General features: G+C 48.1%; 1 protein-coding gene across 1 annotated transcript; it reads right to left on the reverse strand.

Annotated features, from left to right (window-relative positions):
* Positions 1-209: 209 nt before the first annotated feature.
* Positions 210-15173, reverse strand: Dio1 (deiodinase, iodothyronine, type I). Its single transcript, XM_013521716.1, has 4 exons — positions 14773-15173; positions 7216-7359; positions 2890-3089; positions 210-1328 (listed from the first exon to the last, which is right to left on the reverse strand). Exons 1-4 carry the CDS (start codon positions 15107-15109, stop codon positions 1260-1262), a joined length of 750 nt encoding a protein of 249 aa, XP_013377170.1. The 5' UTR covers positions 15110-15173; the 3' UTR covers positions 210-1259.
* Between the last annotated feature and the right edge of the window lie 2062 nt (positions 15174-17235).

Here is a 17235-nt window from a genome sequence, read left to right on the forward strand (position 1 = left end):
AATTACTTCCCTCTAGCAGAATTTCACAAAAAAATACCATGTCTGACATGTAACACATAGAGACGGAGTGTTCTTCCCACCAAATGAGCCCTGCACCCGACCCCGCTTCCAGCATGTGGTGATTTTGCTGATCAGATTGCACTGAGCTATAATAAAAGATCAGGCTGACACAAATTGAGAGATAAAATGCAGAGATCACACTGAAGCCATCCAAGATAGCCTGATACCATTTTAATTGTTCCATATTAGTTTGCTGCATCTTAAAACATTTTCTTTCAAATCAAGTCACAGCTGTGTGTACTTTAGGCTGTGGCCGTCATGAGCAAATATGAAAAGAAGCAGAGTTAGAACCGATGAATACCAGTGGTTATCCACTAGTCTGATGTAATGTAACACAAATGACCATTAAGAGACTTGCAAAGAAATCAGCAAAACAATGTCAAATACACATTTCTGCATACATGAACAATAGCTTTTGCTAGTGCATGTTATGGCTTTGGTGGAGGACATCATTCTTTTGGAAAGTGAAATAAATCCTCCCCTCAAAATGATTCTCAATCAGTTAGCACAGTGGGAGATAAATATATTTGGTAAATATAGTTGGTAAAGTGAATACTCTCTTCCTCCTGGAAGAACTGGAAATAATGTTACCATGGAAACTCACCATCCCTCCAACAAAAACTGATTTAAATATTTTGGCAAGAAAAAGGTGACTGTCCTCTTTTGATCCCACCACCTCCTCTTACAATTCCTCACCTCACCTTAAAACTGGAATTCTTCCCCCTGCCTGGCTCTACAAACCAATTGTTATCTTAAACGGTCGAGTCTGGGAATGGCAAATTTGATCAGATTAGGTTTCCTAACATAAGGGATGTGGTACTGAGCCACTTGGTGTGAGAGTGGCTGGAGAGATAACGACACTTCAGAAGCATGCCAGTGAAGTGGAACTGCTCTCTCACTCAGTGACGCTGAGCGGTGGGTGGGCCCAGCGGTGGGAGCAGTGTGGAGTTGTGCGTTCTTTCACAGTTCACTTGCAAGAACATCTCAAGTGTTGCTTCATCTTCTGATCATAACAGTTTGTCCTGGTTGAGTGTTGTGACCTGTACCCCCTACCGGGAGTTGTTTGCTTGGATCAGGAAAATTTGAACTAGTAGTTTGTCCGGGAGCACAAGTCAAAGATGAAGACAGCTGTGCTGGGGAAAGAGCTGAGCTAGAAGAGCTCTCCTGTTGGTCACCTACAACTGAGGGATCTGTGCAGATTAAGTACAGAGCTTTTCCAGAACAGCACGAACTTCCTCAGGATTGTAGTTCCAAGGACCAGGTTTACCCTGCAAAAGAAATGAATCAGGGATTCCTAGATTTTCAATGCACAAGGAATTTGCGGGTCTGGAGCTTGTTTGTGAGACGAGGGCTAATGGTGTCTATGCAGGAATCATCTGTGCAGACCAGTCAAAGGCAGGTGCAACCATAGAGTGGATCAGACCCCCCTGGGAAAGTATGTAGAGTGGCATCAACATTTAGCTGGAAGATGGGACAGAGAAGTGGGCAGAAACTAGAGACAGTACAGTGACAGAGTTTTAAAAGGAAAAAAAGCTCTATACACATAGACTTTTCTTCCAGCGTCAGACCTTCAGACCTGCCTTTCTTCTTTCCGGTCCTTGCATTGAGTTCTCCCATTCCAATCAGTGCGTCCTCTGCCTGTCCAAGCCCTGTGTCCTAGCTGGCCCGCTTCACCCTCTCCTTGGGCAGCTGCCGTACCTCCCAGCCATCTCCAGCCCCTGCTCCCTGCACCCCGTGGCCAGTGGTCTTACTCAAGTACAGGTCAGATTGTTCCTCTTTCTCCTCAGAACCCTTCTATAGCTCTTCTCTGCCCAATGATGAAGGGCAAACTCCTTGGTCCAGAACCTCCATAGCCTAGATGCCCCAGTTTCCTGTCCACACCCTGCTCTATATGTCCCTGTGAATTTGGCCACCCTGTTCCCGCTATTTACAGTGATTTCCACTCATCGTGCTTACTCGGCTGGCTCCTTATGCTCTCAGGCCTGAACTTGTGCCAGCCTCTGAAATGCCTGTGCTTCCTCAGGGCTTGGAGAATCTGCAGTCTGGGAGCCACATCGACCCTGATACCTCACACTGTTCCTTTTACAAATCCTCTGAGGCTGCCTCTGTGTTATAACAGCAGGATGGAGCTGTCTGGGATTCAGGGGTGATTTGATCCACAAAGCAGAAAACATTTACTAATTGGTCTTAAATCCTGCTCTGAATCCTCTGGAGTCTCTCAACACTTAGGACACTGTATTCCTACTTTTATTTGAGTCTTCCCTGTCTTCAGGCTGTGAGCTCCTTGAAGTAGGGCAGGAGTCATATTTAATGCATTTTTGTGTTTCCAGTACTTGCAAAGGGACTTGCCTATCGGGGGGCTCAGTCCTAGGTTTAGAACCATGATGAGGGCAGAACCTGCATTCTGTACTGTGGCCCTCGGCACCTTGAGACTCCATTCAGGCGATGTTAGAATTGAAATCAGAGTCTTCCTAGTGACTTTGGGGAAGTCAGATCCTCTCGGAGGATCACTTATAAAATGGAAACAACAGTTTGTATCTCTCAGCTTAACAACAAACCAGGGCTGGACTAGTCATCTGGGTTCAGAAGGCAGCCAGGAGGATGCAGCTAGGGACTTCCATGAACATCATTTCTCCCTAGTGAGATGAGGACCAGTCACCTCATTTTGCAGAAGAGGAAGCTAAGGCTCCAAGAGGCAAAAGGACCACTCATGGTCTCATGGCTAGCAGTGATTTGAATCTACATCTCCCTGATATAAAACCTTCTTTTTACCTTTGCCCGCTGTTGATCCCCTTGCATTCCCTGTGCCCCTTGCCCCCAGGTCATCACCTTATAGAGGATCCTGCCTTCCTGGAGTACATAGAGCCTCTCAGGCAGGGCCGCATAGAGCTGGCTGCTCTGGTTCTGCATGGTGTCCACCACCACAGGGCACTGGGGGCTCTTGGCCAGCAGCAGGTGGGCTGCCCGCATGCGGTCCTGGAGGTTCTGGTGCTGCCTGATGTCCACGTTGTTCTTAAACGCCCAGCCATCTGCAGGAGAAAGGTTAGGTACTGAGGCCCACAGGCATGGGACACACCTTCTGCACACCAAACACCATCTTCTTTTATTAAAGGTCTCAGACAGAGGCACCCTCAGCCATGATATGACCCAGTTTCTCATTAGAGGTGAATGTACAAGGTCACCTAGGGACTTACCAATTGATCCAGAGTTGACCTCAGCTCTTCACTATGAGATGGTCCAACAGACACATTGCTCTTGATCAGTGGTGTGCATATGTATCACTCAGAGACATTGTTAAAGGAAGATTAGGATTTGGCGTGGGGGTGGTACTGAGAGTCCAGGATGCCATGGCCACTGCTGTGCCATGAGTCTAGAGCAGTGGCCATCTAAGTGCATGGTCCCCAGCCCAGCTGTGAAGGGATTACTGTATTTTATAGTAATGCAAATTCTTGGGCCCTACATTAGGCCACCCAGAAATGGGGCCGAGCAATCTGTATTTCTATAACCTTCCAGGTGATTCTAAGACACAGTGACTTTTAAGAACTACTACTGTAGAACCTAGACAACCTCTCCTAATTATTCACCACAATATTCTTTCGAAAATGCAAATCTGACCATGTCACTCTTCTGCTTACACCTTTCAGTGGCTCCCTATCACCTGTAAGACACATCCCAGGGTCCCTAGTGGGGTGGGATATGTCTAACCCCACTCTAAGCAAATGGGTGAACTATTTGGATTCCTTGACCCACCTACCCCCAATCTGTCCTTCACACAAGGCCATGGGTTTAATCCCCAGCATCAAACACACAAATAATAATAAGCCGATGAGCTTATTATTACCGATGAGCTCACAGCCATTACACCTGCTGACCTGGCATGGCCCTTGATCTCATCCTCTCCTATACAGTCCTCCTGCCTCCTAATCACATGCCTTCCAGCCCATCATCCTGCTTGTCCTTTAGAGACTCACCACAATGTGCCCACAAGTTGGAAAAATGAGTGTAAACTACTGATGGTCTCACCACATTGATGGGGAGCCTGGAACCTGGGCTATGCAGTTCTAGGTTCCTTCAGAAGCTACGTGGTCTGTGTTTACAATAATTGCTGCTTCTCTGGGTGATGAAAGTTGATTTAACCTACCGGCAGAGTAGGCTGCTCCTCCTCAGGGCCTCCAGGCCATCTTGCTCAGTACCTCTCCCCCAAGTTAAACCAGCTCGCCAAAGAGATTCACATCAAGATCTACATGTCTGGCCAGAACTTAGGCATTTTTACTTGTCATCAAACTTGTTGATGATAATAACCAGTTTATCTGTACCATGGTGGGGCAGCCTGACCTGCCATTGGCCCATTAGAGCTTCATGGCAGCCTTCTATGGGAGGCCAAGTGGGTTTCTCAGTCCCAAGGAACAGCTGAGAACATGAAGACCAAGAGGGGAACAGCAACTTGCTTCCCCTTCTAGAAATGTGAGTTTCTTACTGGAAGGAACTGCGTGAGTCTCTTGTCCCCATCTCCCAAGGCCAGCACAGACCTGGCACATGGCAGGTGCTCATTAAGTACTGTTGACTGAATGGTTCTGAGGGAGATGTTTCATCCCATTTTTGTGGTAGAGAAGCAGGCATGAAAGGTAAATTGACCAAGGTCACGTGATCAGCACATCTAGAGCTGGATTCACGCCCAAAGCGTATGATCTTCCTACTACACTTTGTGCCTCCCTGTGTTTTCCTGGACAAACATGGTGTGTGAGGGAAAGCAAGGCGACTAATTTGGCCTCCCGACCCCAGACCTCCTAGTGTTGGTGGACACTGGCTGTGTACAGTTTATTTCTGAGGTTCCAGCCATGCCCAGTTCTGTCTGACTGATAGAAACAAGGACCCTGGGGAAGGAGACAGGGAGGAGGAAGAACTGTGCGTGGTAGGAGGGGCAAGGCACCGAGGTGGGAGAACAGACCATGTCAGGATGGGGCCGGAAGCCTTTCCTCTGTAGCTTGAGGTAGACAGCTCTGGTTCTAGGAAGGGTCAAACCTGCCTGTCTGATTTTAGGGAAAACGTGTCAGGAGACAGGGAAGCACTGTTAGTAATGATCCAACCACTCTTACTGCAGTTTGCAATTTGTTCTTTGGAAGATCAAAGCTGGGTCCCCTAGGACCTCATTACTCAAAATGTCCCTGGGCCAGCAGCCTTGCCCACACCTGGCACGCCCCATCCCTCCTGATTCAGCATTTGTGTTTCATTCAGATCCCAGGTGATTTGTGCATACATCAGGGTTTGAGAAGCACCTCCCCAGAAGGCTTAAATAAGCTTTGACTGTGCTGCGCTGTCAGGTGTGGTGATGTTAGAACTGTCTCTTCTTGGCCAAGGATGCCAAAGTCACTGTCCAAGGTCTCTTTAACTGAGGGCTGCTGCTCTCACCAAGGGGGCATGGGTTCACAAAGAGACACATTGTGCTGGTGTTTGCTCTCCTGGTCCCTAGGCTGGTTTTTTTTAAAGGCTTAATTATGGAAATTTCAAATATACATAAGATAGAACAGTATAATGAATCTCATGTACCTCTTACCCTATGATGATATTTTAAATTGTTCCCAAATTTAATGAGGGATTTTAAATTGCCCCCAAATCTTAATAAATGTGGAAGCTGCAATGAAATGAAGACAGTATTGCATTGAAAGTAGTTTTTAAGCCATTGGGGCTGTATAAGTCAAGATGTAGCAGGCATGGTGCAGAGCTCTGGAATATGTGTTTTCCACAAATAATCCAGTGGTTCTGTCACTAAGGGATCCAGGGACCACACTGTAAAAAGCACCACTGGGCCAAGTTGGCTGAAAATTCATCAGTGCACTCCCTTTGCATACAACACATGGACAAGCCAGCAGGGCCAGTATCGGTCTCAACAGGTATTCACGCAGTTTCGGCAGCACTCTGACTGTGGCAAGGACTCCGGAGAGTGCTGCATGACAGTGGCAGCTCTACCAGCGCCTCTCCCATCTTATGGAGAGGCTCGTGAGTAAAGGACACTGGCTCCCTCTGGCTGCATAAGCCTTCTTGCCCTCTTCCACCTCAGGGTTAGAGACTTGGGCCAAATTCTTGGGTTTAATCCTCATGAAGATGAGAGAGAGAGTTGTGTCCCACAATGACACATGACACAGTACCTGGAGGGATATTTCTGCCCCCTGTAAGGAAAGACTGTCTCACTTTTTCAGCTTTCTCAGCAAGGGGACAGGGTTTCCTGTAGGATGGTGATAATGGGTGACCACCAGTTAGGAGCTGTAGAAAGGATTCCCACCCAGACAGAAGTTGGCAACAGCAGTGGTTCTGTAGGTGTGGTCCCCAGACTAGCATCATCAGCACCGTTGGAACCTTCAAAAATACAAGTTCTTAGGGGCTGGGGATTTAGCTCAGCAGCATAGCACCTGCCCGGCAAGTGCAAGGTTGTGAGTTCGATCCCTGGTACCGGAAAAAAACAAAACAAACAAACAAACAAACAAACAAAAAAGAAATACAATTTCTGAGGCCTATCCCAGAGCCACTAAGGCAGTTTTCTATAGCCAGCACTCCAGGGGCTCCCAAAGCTTGCAAAAGGCTGTGAACTACTGACCCAGATAATCCATACTGTCCTTCTGAATTCTAGGATGTTCTCTCCTGATTTCTCTATTTATCCATTCAAAATGTTGGAATGCAGAGCAGCATGGTGGCCCATTTCTGAAATTCCAGCACTCTGGGCAATTTAATGATTTAGCAAGACTCTATCTCAAAATTCAGAAAATAAAATAAAAAGAGCTGGGGATGTAGCTCAGTGCAAAGGCCTTGGGTTCAATTCCCAGGACTGCCTACTGGAAAAAGAAAAGAAAAAAAGAAAAGAAAAGGAAGGGAGAAGAGGGGAGGAGAGGGGAAGGGAGGGGAGGGGAGGGGAGGGGAGGGGACCAGAAAGTTGGAATGCTCTCCAGACAGGCCCTATCTCTCCAGGTCTTCACAAATGTGTGCCTGGTTGGAGCCGGACTGTGTGAGTGAGGGGCTGGGAGGTGGTGTCCCCAGTGAACAGCAGCTCTTTTCCTCCTCCTCCTCCTCCTGCTCTTCCTCTTTTCCCCTCCCCACCTTGAGGGGAAGCTGGGAGGAAGGGGAAATAATGGGAAGAAGTAGAGGCAAAGACTCTTTCCATACCTGAGGCATGTGCTTCTTCAATGTAAATGATGAGAAAATCTGCCATGGGATGAAAGTCTTCAATAAGTCTCTTGAATTGGTCAAATTTGAACATAAACGAAGGTCAGGTGCAACTTCCAAAATTTAGTACCAGTGGCCTGTTGCCTAAAATTGAAAAGAAACCATCCTAAACTGAGAATCTATACATTTCCTGTGCAGTAGCAACTTCTCCCCTGCGTTCAATGCTGCCATCTTTATTGTTCCCTAAGAACAGGTCCCCAGCAATGTGTGTGTGTGTGTGTGTGTGTGTGTGTGTGTGTGTGTGTGACTAGCAGGCACTGCTTAACAAGACTGGAACCAATCTAAAATTAGACAGTTTTGTTAGGGGATCTCAGTGGACCACTTGCAGACACAGGGTATTAGTGAAAATAATGGAGTTAATCAGGCAAGCAGGGTCCCTTCTCTCATATGATGGGATTGGTAATACTGCAAGGTAGGAGACTTCCCCCTGTTTTACAGACAAAGAAAGTGAGGTTTGTAGATTTGCTCCAGGACCAATGAGTGGGTTGGTGGTGAAGTTCAATGAACACTTGGGTTTTTGGACTCTCAAATCAGTGCTCTTTCTATTCAAAACAGCTTGGCCGGGCGTGGTGGTGCATGCCCATAATCCCAGCACTCAGGAGGCTGAGACAGGAGGATCACTGTGAGTTCAAGACCAGCCTGGACTACAAAGTGAGCTCAAGGCCAGCCTGAATTGCATAGTGAGACCTTGTGTCAAAAAGACAAAAAATCAAAGCACCTCATTTTTCTCATCCACAATTGGACAAAATAATAATACATACTTGGCAGGATTGTTCTGAGGATTAAGTAAATTAGTACTGATAAGGGCTTAAAATGTTGCCTAGCTCATAGTAGATCCTCAGTACATACAAGCTGTTGCTGTTGGCTCTTATCTCTTCCCTCAGCTCTGAAGTAGGGAGACAGGGAAGGGGCTGCACAGAGGGTAAAGGCTGGGAGCAGGACCTGCTGCAGAGTGAAAACAGAGCCCCCCACCCCCCGTCCATAAAGTAGGGCCAAGTGCCATTAACTTAATTAAAATAGAAAGATTTCCCCTCTCTTCTGCCATCTCTGTCTTGACCTGGTACAGTGTTTTTTTGGTTGCCATTCAATGTTGTACTCCCCGAGCACAAGGAAATGCACAGGGTGAAGCCCTGGGGCTCACTGGGCACATGTGTGTGTGCCTGTGGCCTCAGGCCACCAGCTTCCTCCTCCCTCCAGCCAGCAGACCCACATACCATGTGCAGGGCAGGAGCGCAGAACCGAGCCAGACCTTGCCCTTCTCACCCACATACCACGCCAGGCCAGGCTGGGCACCCTGATGGGTGAGGGGAGACAGGCGGCTTCTCCCTCAAGATAGCTCAGCCACTTTCCAAACTGCACTGTGGCACTAAGTCCAGGATGGAGACGACAACCCCAGTGCCCTGCCACAAGACACAGAGGGATGCCCACACCTCACCTTGGCCTTCCCCATTCCCAGGCCCAGGACCTCCCTGGGGCCAGAAGGCAACAGCAGTCACTGGGTGAGAACAGGAAAAAGAGCCTTGGACAACATGTCCCAGGGAGGCAGCGAGGTCAGGCAGGAGGCAGAACGCTGTGGGAGACAAGGCTCCCAGTCCTCAGAGAAAGCTCCATGGTTCCTTTGTATTCACTTACAAAGCGCAAATTCAAAAATAAAATTATGAAGAATTGTAAGACAGCTACCATAGAACACTAACCCCCAACTATGAGGCTCTTCTGAGTCTGGGACCCTGCCCAGGAAGCCAGGGCTGTGAAATTCCCTGGCCTACATAGGATAGCTGTAGGGAGCTGCCAGTAGTTTATTATGGCTATAGTTGAAACATCATTGAGCCCTTACTGTACACCTACATGCCTGGTCCTGTGTTGGGACATGGCCAGTTAGTTTTCACTTTCTCCGGGGTGCCCATTGTCCCCTGAGCAGTGAGATTCTATCTAAACTGCACACAGCTTGCAGTCTGTTTGACGGGGAGCAGCTAAAAAGCAAGTAAACACAGAAATGAAGTTATTTCAAATAGTGACAAGCGTTATGCAAGAGACCATAAGGGAGTGGCCTACTTTATACAGGGGCCCACGGAGGGCCTCTGGGGCGCTGCCATTAAACCTGAGAAATGACGGCTAGCAAAGAACCAGCCAGGGGCAAAGGGAGAAGGGTATTCCAGGCAAAGTGATTCTGTGTACAAAGTCCCCCAGGAGGAACAGAGCTTAATTTGTTCTAGGCCTGTCAAGACACTGGCTGGAACCAGGCAGGAGAAGCAAGAAGAGAAATGATTGAAGAGGAAGGAGCCAGCACAGGAAGGTCTCATGAGCCTTGGTGAAGAATCCGGATTTTATTCTGGGTATAAAGGGAAGCCATGGAAAAATAAATTGTTGCAATTTTGGGTGCCTAGTTCCTAGATCTCCTTTCTACCCTGAATTCCCTCTTTTGCGAGTTATTGTTGAGTGAATGTGCCCACCCTTGCTCCCTGGAAGACAGAGAGGCCAGGTCTACACTGTGGCCCCAGCAGCTAGGATACAGGCACAGATCCCTACCCCCGTGGTCTGATTCAACCCTCCCATATAGCTTATTTTTTCTCTAGTACTGGGAATTGAACCTAGGGCCTTGAACATGCTAGGCAAGCACTCTGGCACTGAGCTATATTCTCAGCCCCACCTGCACCCCTGTCATTGCCCTTTTGAGACTGGGTCTTACTAACTTGCCCAGGGTGATCTTGAATTTGCAATCTTCCTGCCTTAGTCTCCCGAGTATCCTCTTTCTTGGCATTACAGCTCAGCCTACTTTGATCTTTGATTCTTGAATCATTGAGATGATAGAATTCACTCATAGCCCATTAATGGTGCCCCAGTCAAAGGGGGTGATGGGTTTGCATGACGACCGCAATGACAGGAGGATCCAGGTCTGACTGCTGATACTAAACTGTCCACACCCAGGACTCTAGTACTGTTAATTCTGGGGAGCTCCCAACTTCTTTCCAATATTTTCCTGTGTGTGTGTGTGTGTGTGTGTGTGTGTGTGTGTGTGTGTGTGTGTGTGACTAAGAAAACCAAAGCAAGTTTCTGTTACTTGCAAACCAGACCCCTGACTACCACAGTAGGGCTACATAATGATCAGGTTCACACTGGAGGTCACTCTGGCTTCCCGATGGAGGAAGGGCTGAGTGTGAGAATGGGAATGGAGGAGGCAGGAAAGGGGCATTTGAGAAGCCCACGTGCAAGATGACAGGAGCCAGGCATGTATGTGGGCACAGAGCAGGGGACAGGTGAGTTGACAGGGCTTGCTCACCACTGGGGACTAGGGCATACCTCACTGGCTTGTGGTTTATTTGGTCAGCTGTGCATCCCCCTTGTTCTGGAAGGGATTTAAAGCAGCTTGCGTATATAAGAAAATATTAAATAGAAACTAGGGAAAAATTCATGCCCCCTCTGGAAGGCGGAGAAAGTGGAACACACACACATGGGCTGTAAGGTTCCATGCATTTATCATAAGTGCTATATTTAACTCTGAGTTTCCTGGTAGCCAAGTAAAAGGATAAACAGTTATGTATCCCTAACCCTGGGTCTGTGATGAGGAGAAGGTACGTGGTTTCTCTGGGATGTGAAGCTATCTTGCCTTTGGCTCGCAGTTTATTTGCATGAGAAGTTCTGGGAGGTACTGAGTAGGTTTAGTCCTGCTGGCTGATTGTGTGATTTTGCACCCATGTGACAGGGAGGCCCAGGCCTCAACAGGGGAGGCTCCAAGGTCAGTCATGGGCTGGCTGGTCATTGGATTCCAGTGACCCCAGTAAGTCACTCTTTAAATAAGAAAAGTCCTGACTCCAGGTCAGGACCAGCTCTAAATATTAGCTGTCTGGAATTTTGTTCTTAATTGACAAAAAATTCAACATCCACTGATTAGGACCCTGCAAGGGACAGAGCCTTTGTTTAATTATTTATAGTGTGGCTGGGTACAGTGATCAATGTTGAGGGCAAAGTTTCAACTTGGTTCCACATTTCCTGGGAGTAGAAAGAGAAAGGATGGGAACAGGAGAGTGGCTCTGCAGAGGACTGGCACCCTGCCCATGTCCACAGGCCACAGGGCAGAGAGCCCTATTTTAATAATGTCAGGCAAGAACTGTCAAGTTGTATAAAAGGAAAGAAAGTTCTGTGGTAGAACTATACTTGGACCCATCCTCTTGACTTCCAGGCCAGTAAATTATCCCCCATGCCAGGCTCTCTTAGCAGAGAAATCCCATGGATGGTTACTAGAGAACACTGCATTAGTCCACTTGGAGAGATTTCAGGAGATTTTAAACAGGGGCTGCAGTACAGCCAGTTTCAACTGAACTCTAAGTACCCAGAAAATAAATTACCTCTAAGTTGCTCTCTGCACAATATAGCAGTTAATCAATATTTTGCTCTGTGTGTGTGTATGTGTACGTGCAGGGGTGCATGTGGGGGGGTGCGTGCGTGCACATGTGTGTGCTTCTGCACAGACATACACAGGACAGGTAGTAGCTGAGAATCTCTCTGAGCCCCTGATGTCTTATGCAACACAGAAAGCATGCCCCTGAGGAGTCAGAAGGCAAGTTCCCACTTACTAAGTCAATTACCTCTTTAGGGCTTTACATCTGAAAAGTGAAAGAGTTGTTTTTGGTTATCTATAAAGGGTCTTCTAGGTCTCCCACTCTGTGACTCTAAAATGAATTCAGAATTTATACTCTAAATATACAACAGAGCATTTTAATGGCCTGCTCTTTCTCAGTAGTTATAGGATGTCTTTCTAATACTTAGAACTGATCGCATTAACTCTCCTGGAAAACCCTGCCAGAACTCACTGACACCCTCAGATCATGCCCCCTTGCAGGTAAGATGCAGAAGTCCGCCCGTGTCGTGGTCCCTGGTGATATCCTCAGCTTCATCTTTAACACTGCCCTGCCTCTTGCACCCCACTTCCACCAAACTGAACAGTGCTTCTCTGCATCTGGAGGCTCTGTGCTCCTCACCTCCATTCTGCCCTCCCCAAGCCCTTCTTCTTCACTTACCCCAAGTCTTCCCTGTTCCGACACTCAGCTGTCCTCCAGGCAGCCTTTCCTTGGCCACCTCCTCCCCACTCCCAGGAGAGGGTCCCTTCCCCAGAGCCCTCTGCTACCTGCTCTTGCTACTGTCTCACGCTGGGTCCTGAGGTCTTTGGGGCAGAGGCCCCAGGGTGCTTGTTTCTTATGTGCCAGTGCCTATTTCAGGGGACTCTTAAGTCACAGTGCTGAAAGTGAACCCCAATTTACCAATAAAAGACTTTGGCTTGGTCCTGCCTCTCACTCCCTTCTCTTGCACCCTTTCAGTCTCAGTTGAAGCAGCAGGGATTGGAGACAAATGGAGCTCTTTCTAACTGAAAGTAGACAGTTAAGCGATGCCAGGGAATTCTGTGAAATGGCCCTGAGGCAAGTTGGTTTTCAGGGAAGTGATCTTCAGATGGCTGACATTCAGTCCACACCTTGTCCTGTTCCATCACAATGCCTGGCACATAGCAGGCACTCCGTAAAAGTTAGTTGTCATTTTCACTGCTGTTATTATCAGTGGTTATGTGATGAATATTCACTGAAAAATTGAGATCTTTTGTGTACTGTGGTTTGAAATCATGAATGAACAAAGGGAAGAACAAAATGAACTATTGTTCTTTTCTGTGCTTAAAGCACTCTTCCTTGCCATGCTACAAAAATCCTACTCATCTTTCCAGGCAGTCCCCAAGCTGCCTCTTCCAGGAAGCCTTCTGAAGCCACGTCTTTGCAGCCTGCTGCATCCCACAGGACTGTCAGGATTTACTACAGCATCTGTTGTGTGGAGCCATAAAGTCCTTGACCCAAGGAGCAGACTTTTACCTAAGGGCCTGGCACACAGGAGGTGCCATGCTTGGAATGAATACAAGGCACCCTGGGATTCTGGGTCTGACCTGTCCCTCACTGGCTCTGTTACCTCAGCCTCTCAGTTCTCTGTTCCCTTCTATGATGAGAGGCTTGGAGAAGGTCAGTGATTCCCAAAGAGTGTTCTCGGGAATCGGAACAGTGAGCATAAGCATTTCCTCAGGCGGAGAGGGGAGTGTGTGCGTGTGAGCAAAGCCAGTCGGGGATGTGTTAAGCAAGATTTTTTTTCACGTTCTCTGTATTTGCTTTTAAGCTTCAGGGTTTCTCAGAGTCTTTTATACACTTACGTGTATTATGAATTCCCAGAAGGATGACAGAGCATGTGAACTCTACATGGTGAAGCAGATCTGGGGGATGGGGTTCCAAAGAACATGTTAGGAAAGCGCTAGATTAGCCAGCTGCCTCAAGGGCCTTCCGTGTGTGCCTGCTCCTAGGCCCGGGGTAGCACCCTGAGGATGGCTGAGTTAAGTCAGACACAGCCCCCACCGGGGCCTTCTTGTTGGGCAGGGAGCTTTGGTAGCCAGATGCTAGACAGGAAGAAGTGTCCAGGGAGAGCTGTGGATGGGGAGCCTACATCCAGAAGGGGCAGAGAGCATGGTAACCACAGGGATCTGAAGTGTCATCACAGACAAGGCCCAAGACGTGTACACAGAGGCACGAGGGATGTGGACACTTGGACCAACCACAGGGCCAATGGTACAGAGAAGGGACAGCACAGGATAAAGGAGGCCCCACGTCTGTCTCAGGCAATGAGGGCATGTGAGGCCTTGGGGGTGAAACTGGGGGAAAAGTCAGAGCCTGACCCCAGAGGACCTTGGATGGCAGGCTGAGTTTGGGCCTCACCCAAATGCAGACAGGGCCTGCAGAGAGTGCTGAGCTGGGGTGTCCTCAGAGAAGCCAGTCTGGCAGCCACCAAATTTGGACAAGAAGAGAGCAAGAAGGGGAGAAGGAGGTCCTGGTAAGAAGGAAAGCTGTGAAGACAGAGAACTGGATGGTGAGGTCTTCAAGAACCCGCATACCTAGCACTGGTCTGCCTGGACTTGAGGGAGGGAAGGGTGAGAGGAAGGAAGGGAGAGAGATCATCAAGTGTTTACTGAGCAACTGCTGTGCACCCAAGCCCGGGGCTTGGTGGGGTCAGAGCCACAGCCTCCACCCGCACAGGTTCGCAGTAAATGAGAGCAACGCACCTAAGTCAGTACCTACATGCAACTGCAAACTCAGGCGGCTTTAATAAAGAAAAGCTTAAAATGTTCATCAAGCACACAAGACGGGTAACCTGGCCTGCAGAAATTGGGATTGGCTTCTCAAGAAAAGTGCCCGTGAGCCGAAGCCTGAGGATGAAGAGGGTTTCAGCAGGCATAGCTAGGCGCAGAACAGACCTCACAGTAAGGATGATATTCAAGGGGTGAAGGCCACAGTGGATGGCTCATGGTTTGAGTGCTTGGGAAGGCACTGATACTATTCAGAGAAACAGAATCCTGGAAAATTCCCAGTATCCTGAACCCCCCAAGATAGCAGGTAAAGCAGTAGTGAGATCCCCAGCCCACCTCTCCATCCCCCTCTGAAACCCTGCATCAGGCTCCTGAGCATGGAGCAGCCTCCTGACCTTGCATGAAGTCCCAGATGGTGCACTTCTCTCCGGAGAGGCAGACCACCGAGCAGTCTGGGGCCAGACCCCCTAGCTCAGCTGTCTCCTCTAGCCGCTGCCAACGGACCTTCAGAACAAACCAGAAATACTGGGTGCTGAAGAAGGTTGGGATCCAGTTGTCGTGGCTGAACTGGGGGTTCCTGGTCATCCCAGTCTTCTCGCCCATGGCCAGGATGTTCTTCTTGATTCTCTCTGGAAACAGTGTCATTAGCACTTTGCCCGTGGCTACCTCCACGGCCACCTGCACGAGCACCCACAGCCTCTTCAGCCATAGCCCTGGCCAGGGCAGCCCCATCTCTGTGGCACAGCTGGCGCTGGCTCTGAGGCTGGAGGACAGGGAGGCTGCAGCCAGGCACTGCGGGGCGGAGCTGAGCAAAGGTACGTACCAGGGCAGCCAACCCCGGACAAGAGGCAGGTGTCAGGGTGGAAGGTGTTTGCCTTCCTGTCAATAAAGCAAAAGATTCCAAACCAGCCACACAAAGGTCTGTCCTAATTTACTATCATTTTAGATTCTGTGCCTTAGCTTCTGAGATAGCTTTGGATTAGGAGATTGTAGATCTTAAATTCTCCCTTTAAATTTTAAAACAAATAACTAAAAAGATCCACACTTAAAGGAACCTGTTTAAAGGTTATATTGCGAGTGAATAGTTTCTAATTATTCTTTTAATAAAATAAATGCTTATTTCACTAATGAAATAGAGTTTTCTTCCTCATAGCTTTCAGCTCGTGGTTGAATATTTCTGGAGGCAGAGCCCTTGCCAGAGAATAAGGATGTGGACCTTCCTGTGGCAGGGACAGACCTGGGGTCATCCCCAAGGAGATTTGGGACCTGCGACCCCCTTAGCACCTTTCTGCTGTCCAGGAGGTCAAGCTCTAGAGCAGAGAAGGGACACGTAAACATAAAACACCATTTACTATGTTGGGGGGGGGGCAGAGGATGTGAGTGGCTAGGGGAGTGTGGAGAAAAGGTGCTAGTTCTGTTCAGAGAGGTCAAGAGGACTTCCCCTGAGGAAATGATGTCTATTCTGAAACCAGAAAGACAGCAAGCAGTCAGCCAAGCAAAGCAGGGAGAGAAATCCTACCCGGAGGAAACGTGGGGCCACAGGCTGAAAAGCCAGAGCAACACAGCCCACCGAAGCTCGGAGTTGGAAAGTAAGACGTCTAAAGCCACTTCTTTTTGAAAGAGGGAAACTAAAGCCTAGAAAAGGGGAAGTGTCCTGCCCACAGCCAGTTCTGGTCTCAGTAATCTCTAGGTATTACATCACCCCTCCCAGAGGCTTTCATATATCTAAATACTAAGGGTGGGGTGGGGCAGGCAGGAGACCTGAACCACGGCATGAAAGCTGGCTGCCACTCCAAAAAAGTGTTGACCTAGGCTCTGGGGTCTAATAGTCTCTACTACATTAACTTTTGTTTTGTTTTCTGTTTTTGAGGCAGAGTCTTGCTATGTAGTTCAGGCTGACCTTAAACTCTCTATGTAGCCCAGGCTGACCCTAAATTCCCAGTGATCCTCCTGCCTCAGCTTCCTGAGTGCCTAGATTACAGGTGTGTACCACCAGGGCCAGCTTACATTAACTTTATCGAAGAAGGAACCAAAAAAAAGCTCCAAAAGATGTTCCATTTTGGAAAGTTTCACAGCAAATGCCACGTGTGGTACTCACAAAGTATAGCACCTGCCTGTATGTGCAGAGGTTTTCTTTTTGTTTGTTTTTGCTTTTGTTTTGCCATGTACAAAGAACTACATCCTTGAGTTGTTCGGGCTTTTATTTTCTAATAGGTCTTTTATTATTTTGTTTTAGAGTACTTCTGGGTTCACAGCAAAATGGAGCAGAAAATATAGGGAGTTTCCACAGACTCCCCACTCTCAAGCATACACATCTCTTTATCAACATCTTGTACCCGAGTGATAATGTGTGACAATCAGTGAACCTCAACAGACACAACGTAACAACCTTATGTCCGTGGGGAACACTAGGATTCACTCTCAGTGTTGTCTGTCCTATGGGTTTGAACAAATGTATAATGACACGTACCCTCATTATAGTGTCATGCAGAGTAGCTTTGAAACTGTGAATCCACATCCACTGCACATACTCTAGGCCAATGACTCAAGGACAGTTTGTGGGGGAAGAAAAAGATATATTTAGAAAGCTAGGAAACCAACAAAGAGCATCTTTCTTAGGGTCGCAGGCACAAGGCTTAGGACAGCATGAGGAGGCATACTGGACAGAGATGCACCCGGGTAGTTCCAAAGCCCAGGGTAGCTCCACGTTTCCAGTAACTGCTTTTCTGATAAGCAGGATACTCTTACTTGTTTGTCACTAGATATTCCCAGTTCTGCAAACCTAGAGAAAAGTTACAACTAGAAAGTCTTATGACTCATGTCTGCTTAGTTCCTTTCCTCAGGAACAGCTCATCATT

Source organism: Chinchilla lanigera, unplaced genomic scaffold (assembly GCF_000276665.1).
Source record: "Chinchilla lanigera isolate Chin_1 unplaced genomic scaffold, ChiLan1.0 scaffold00063, whole genome shotgun sequence".
In the NCBI taxonomy this organism is placed as follows: Eukaryota; Metazoa; Chordata; class Mammalia; order Rodentia; family Chinchillidae; genus Chinchilla; species Chinchilla lanigera.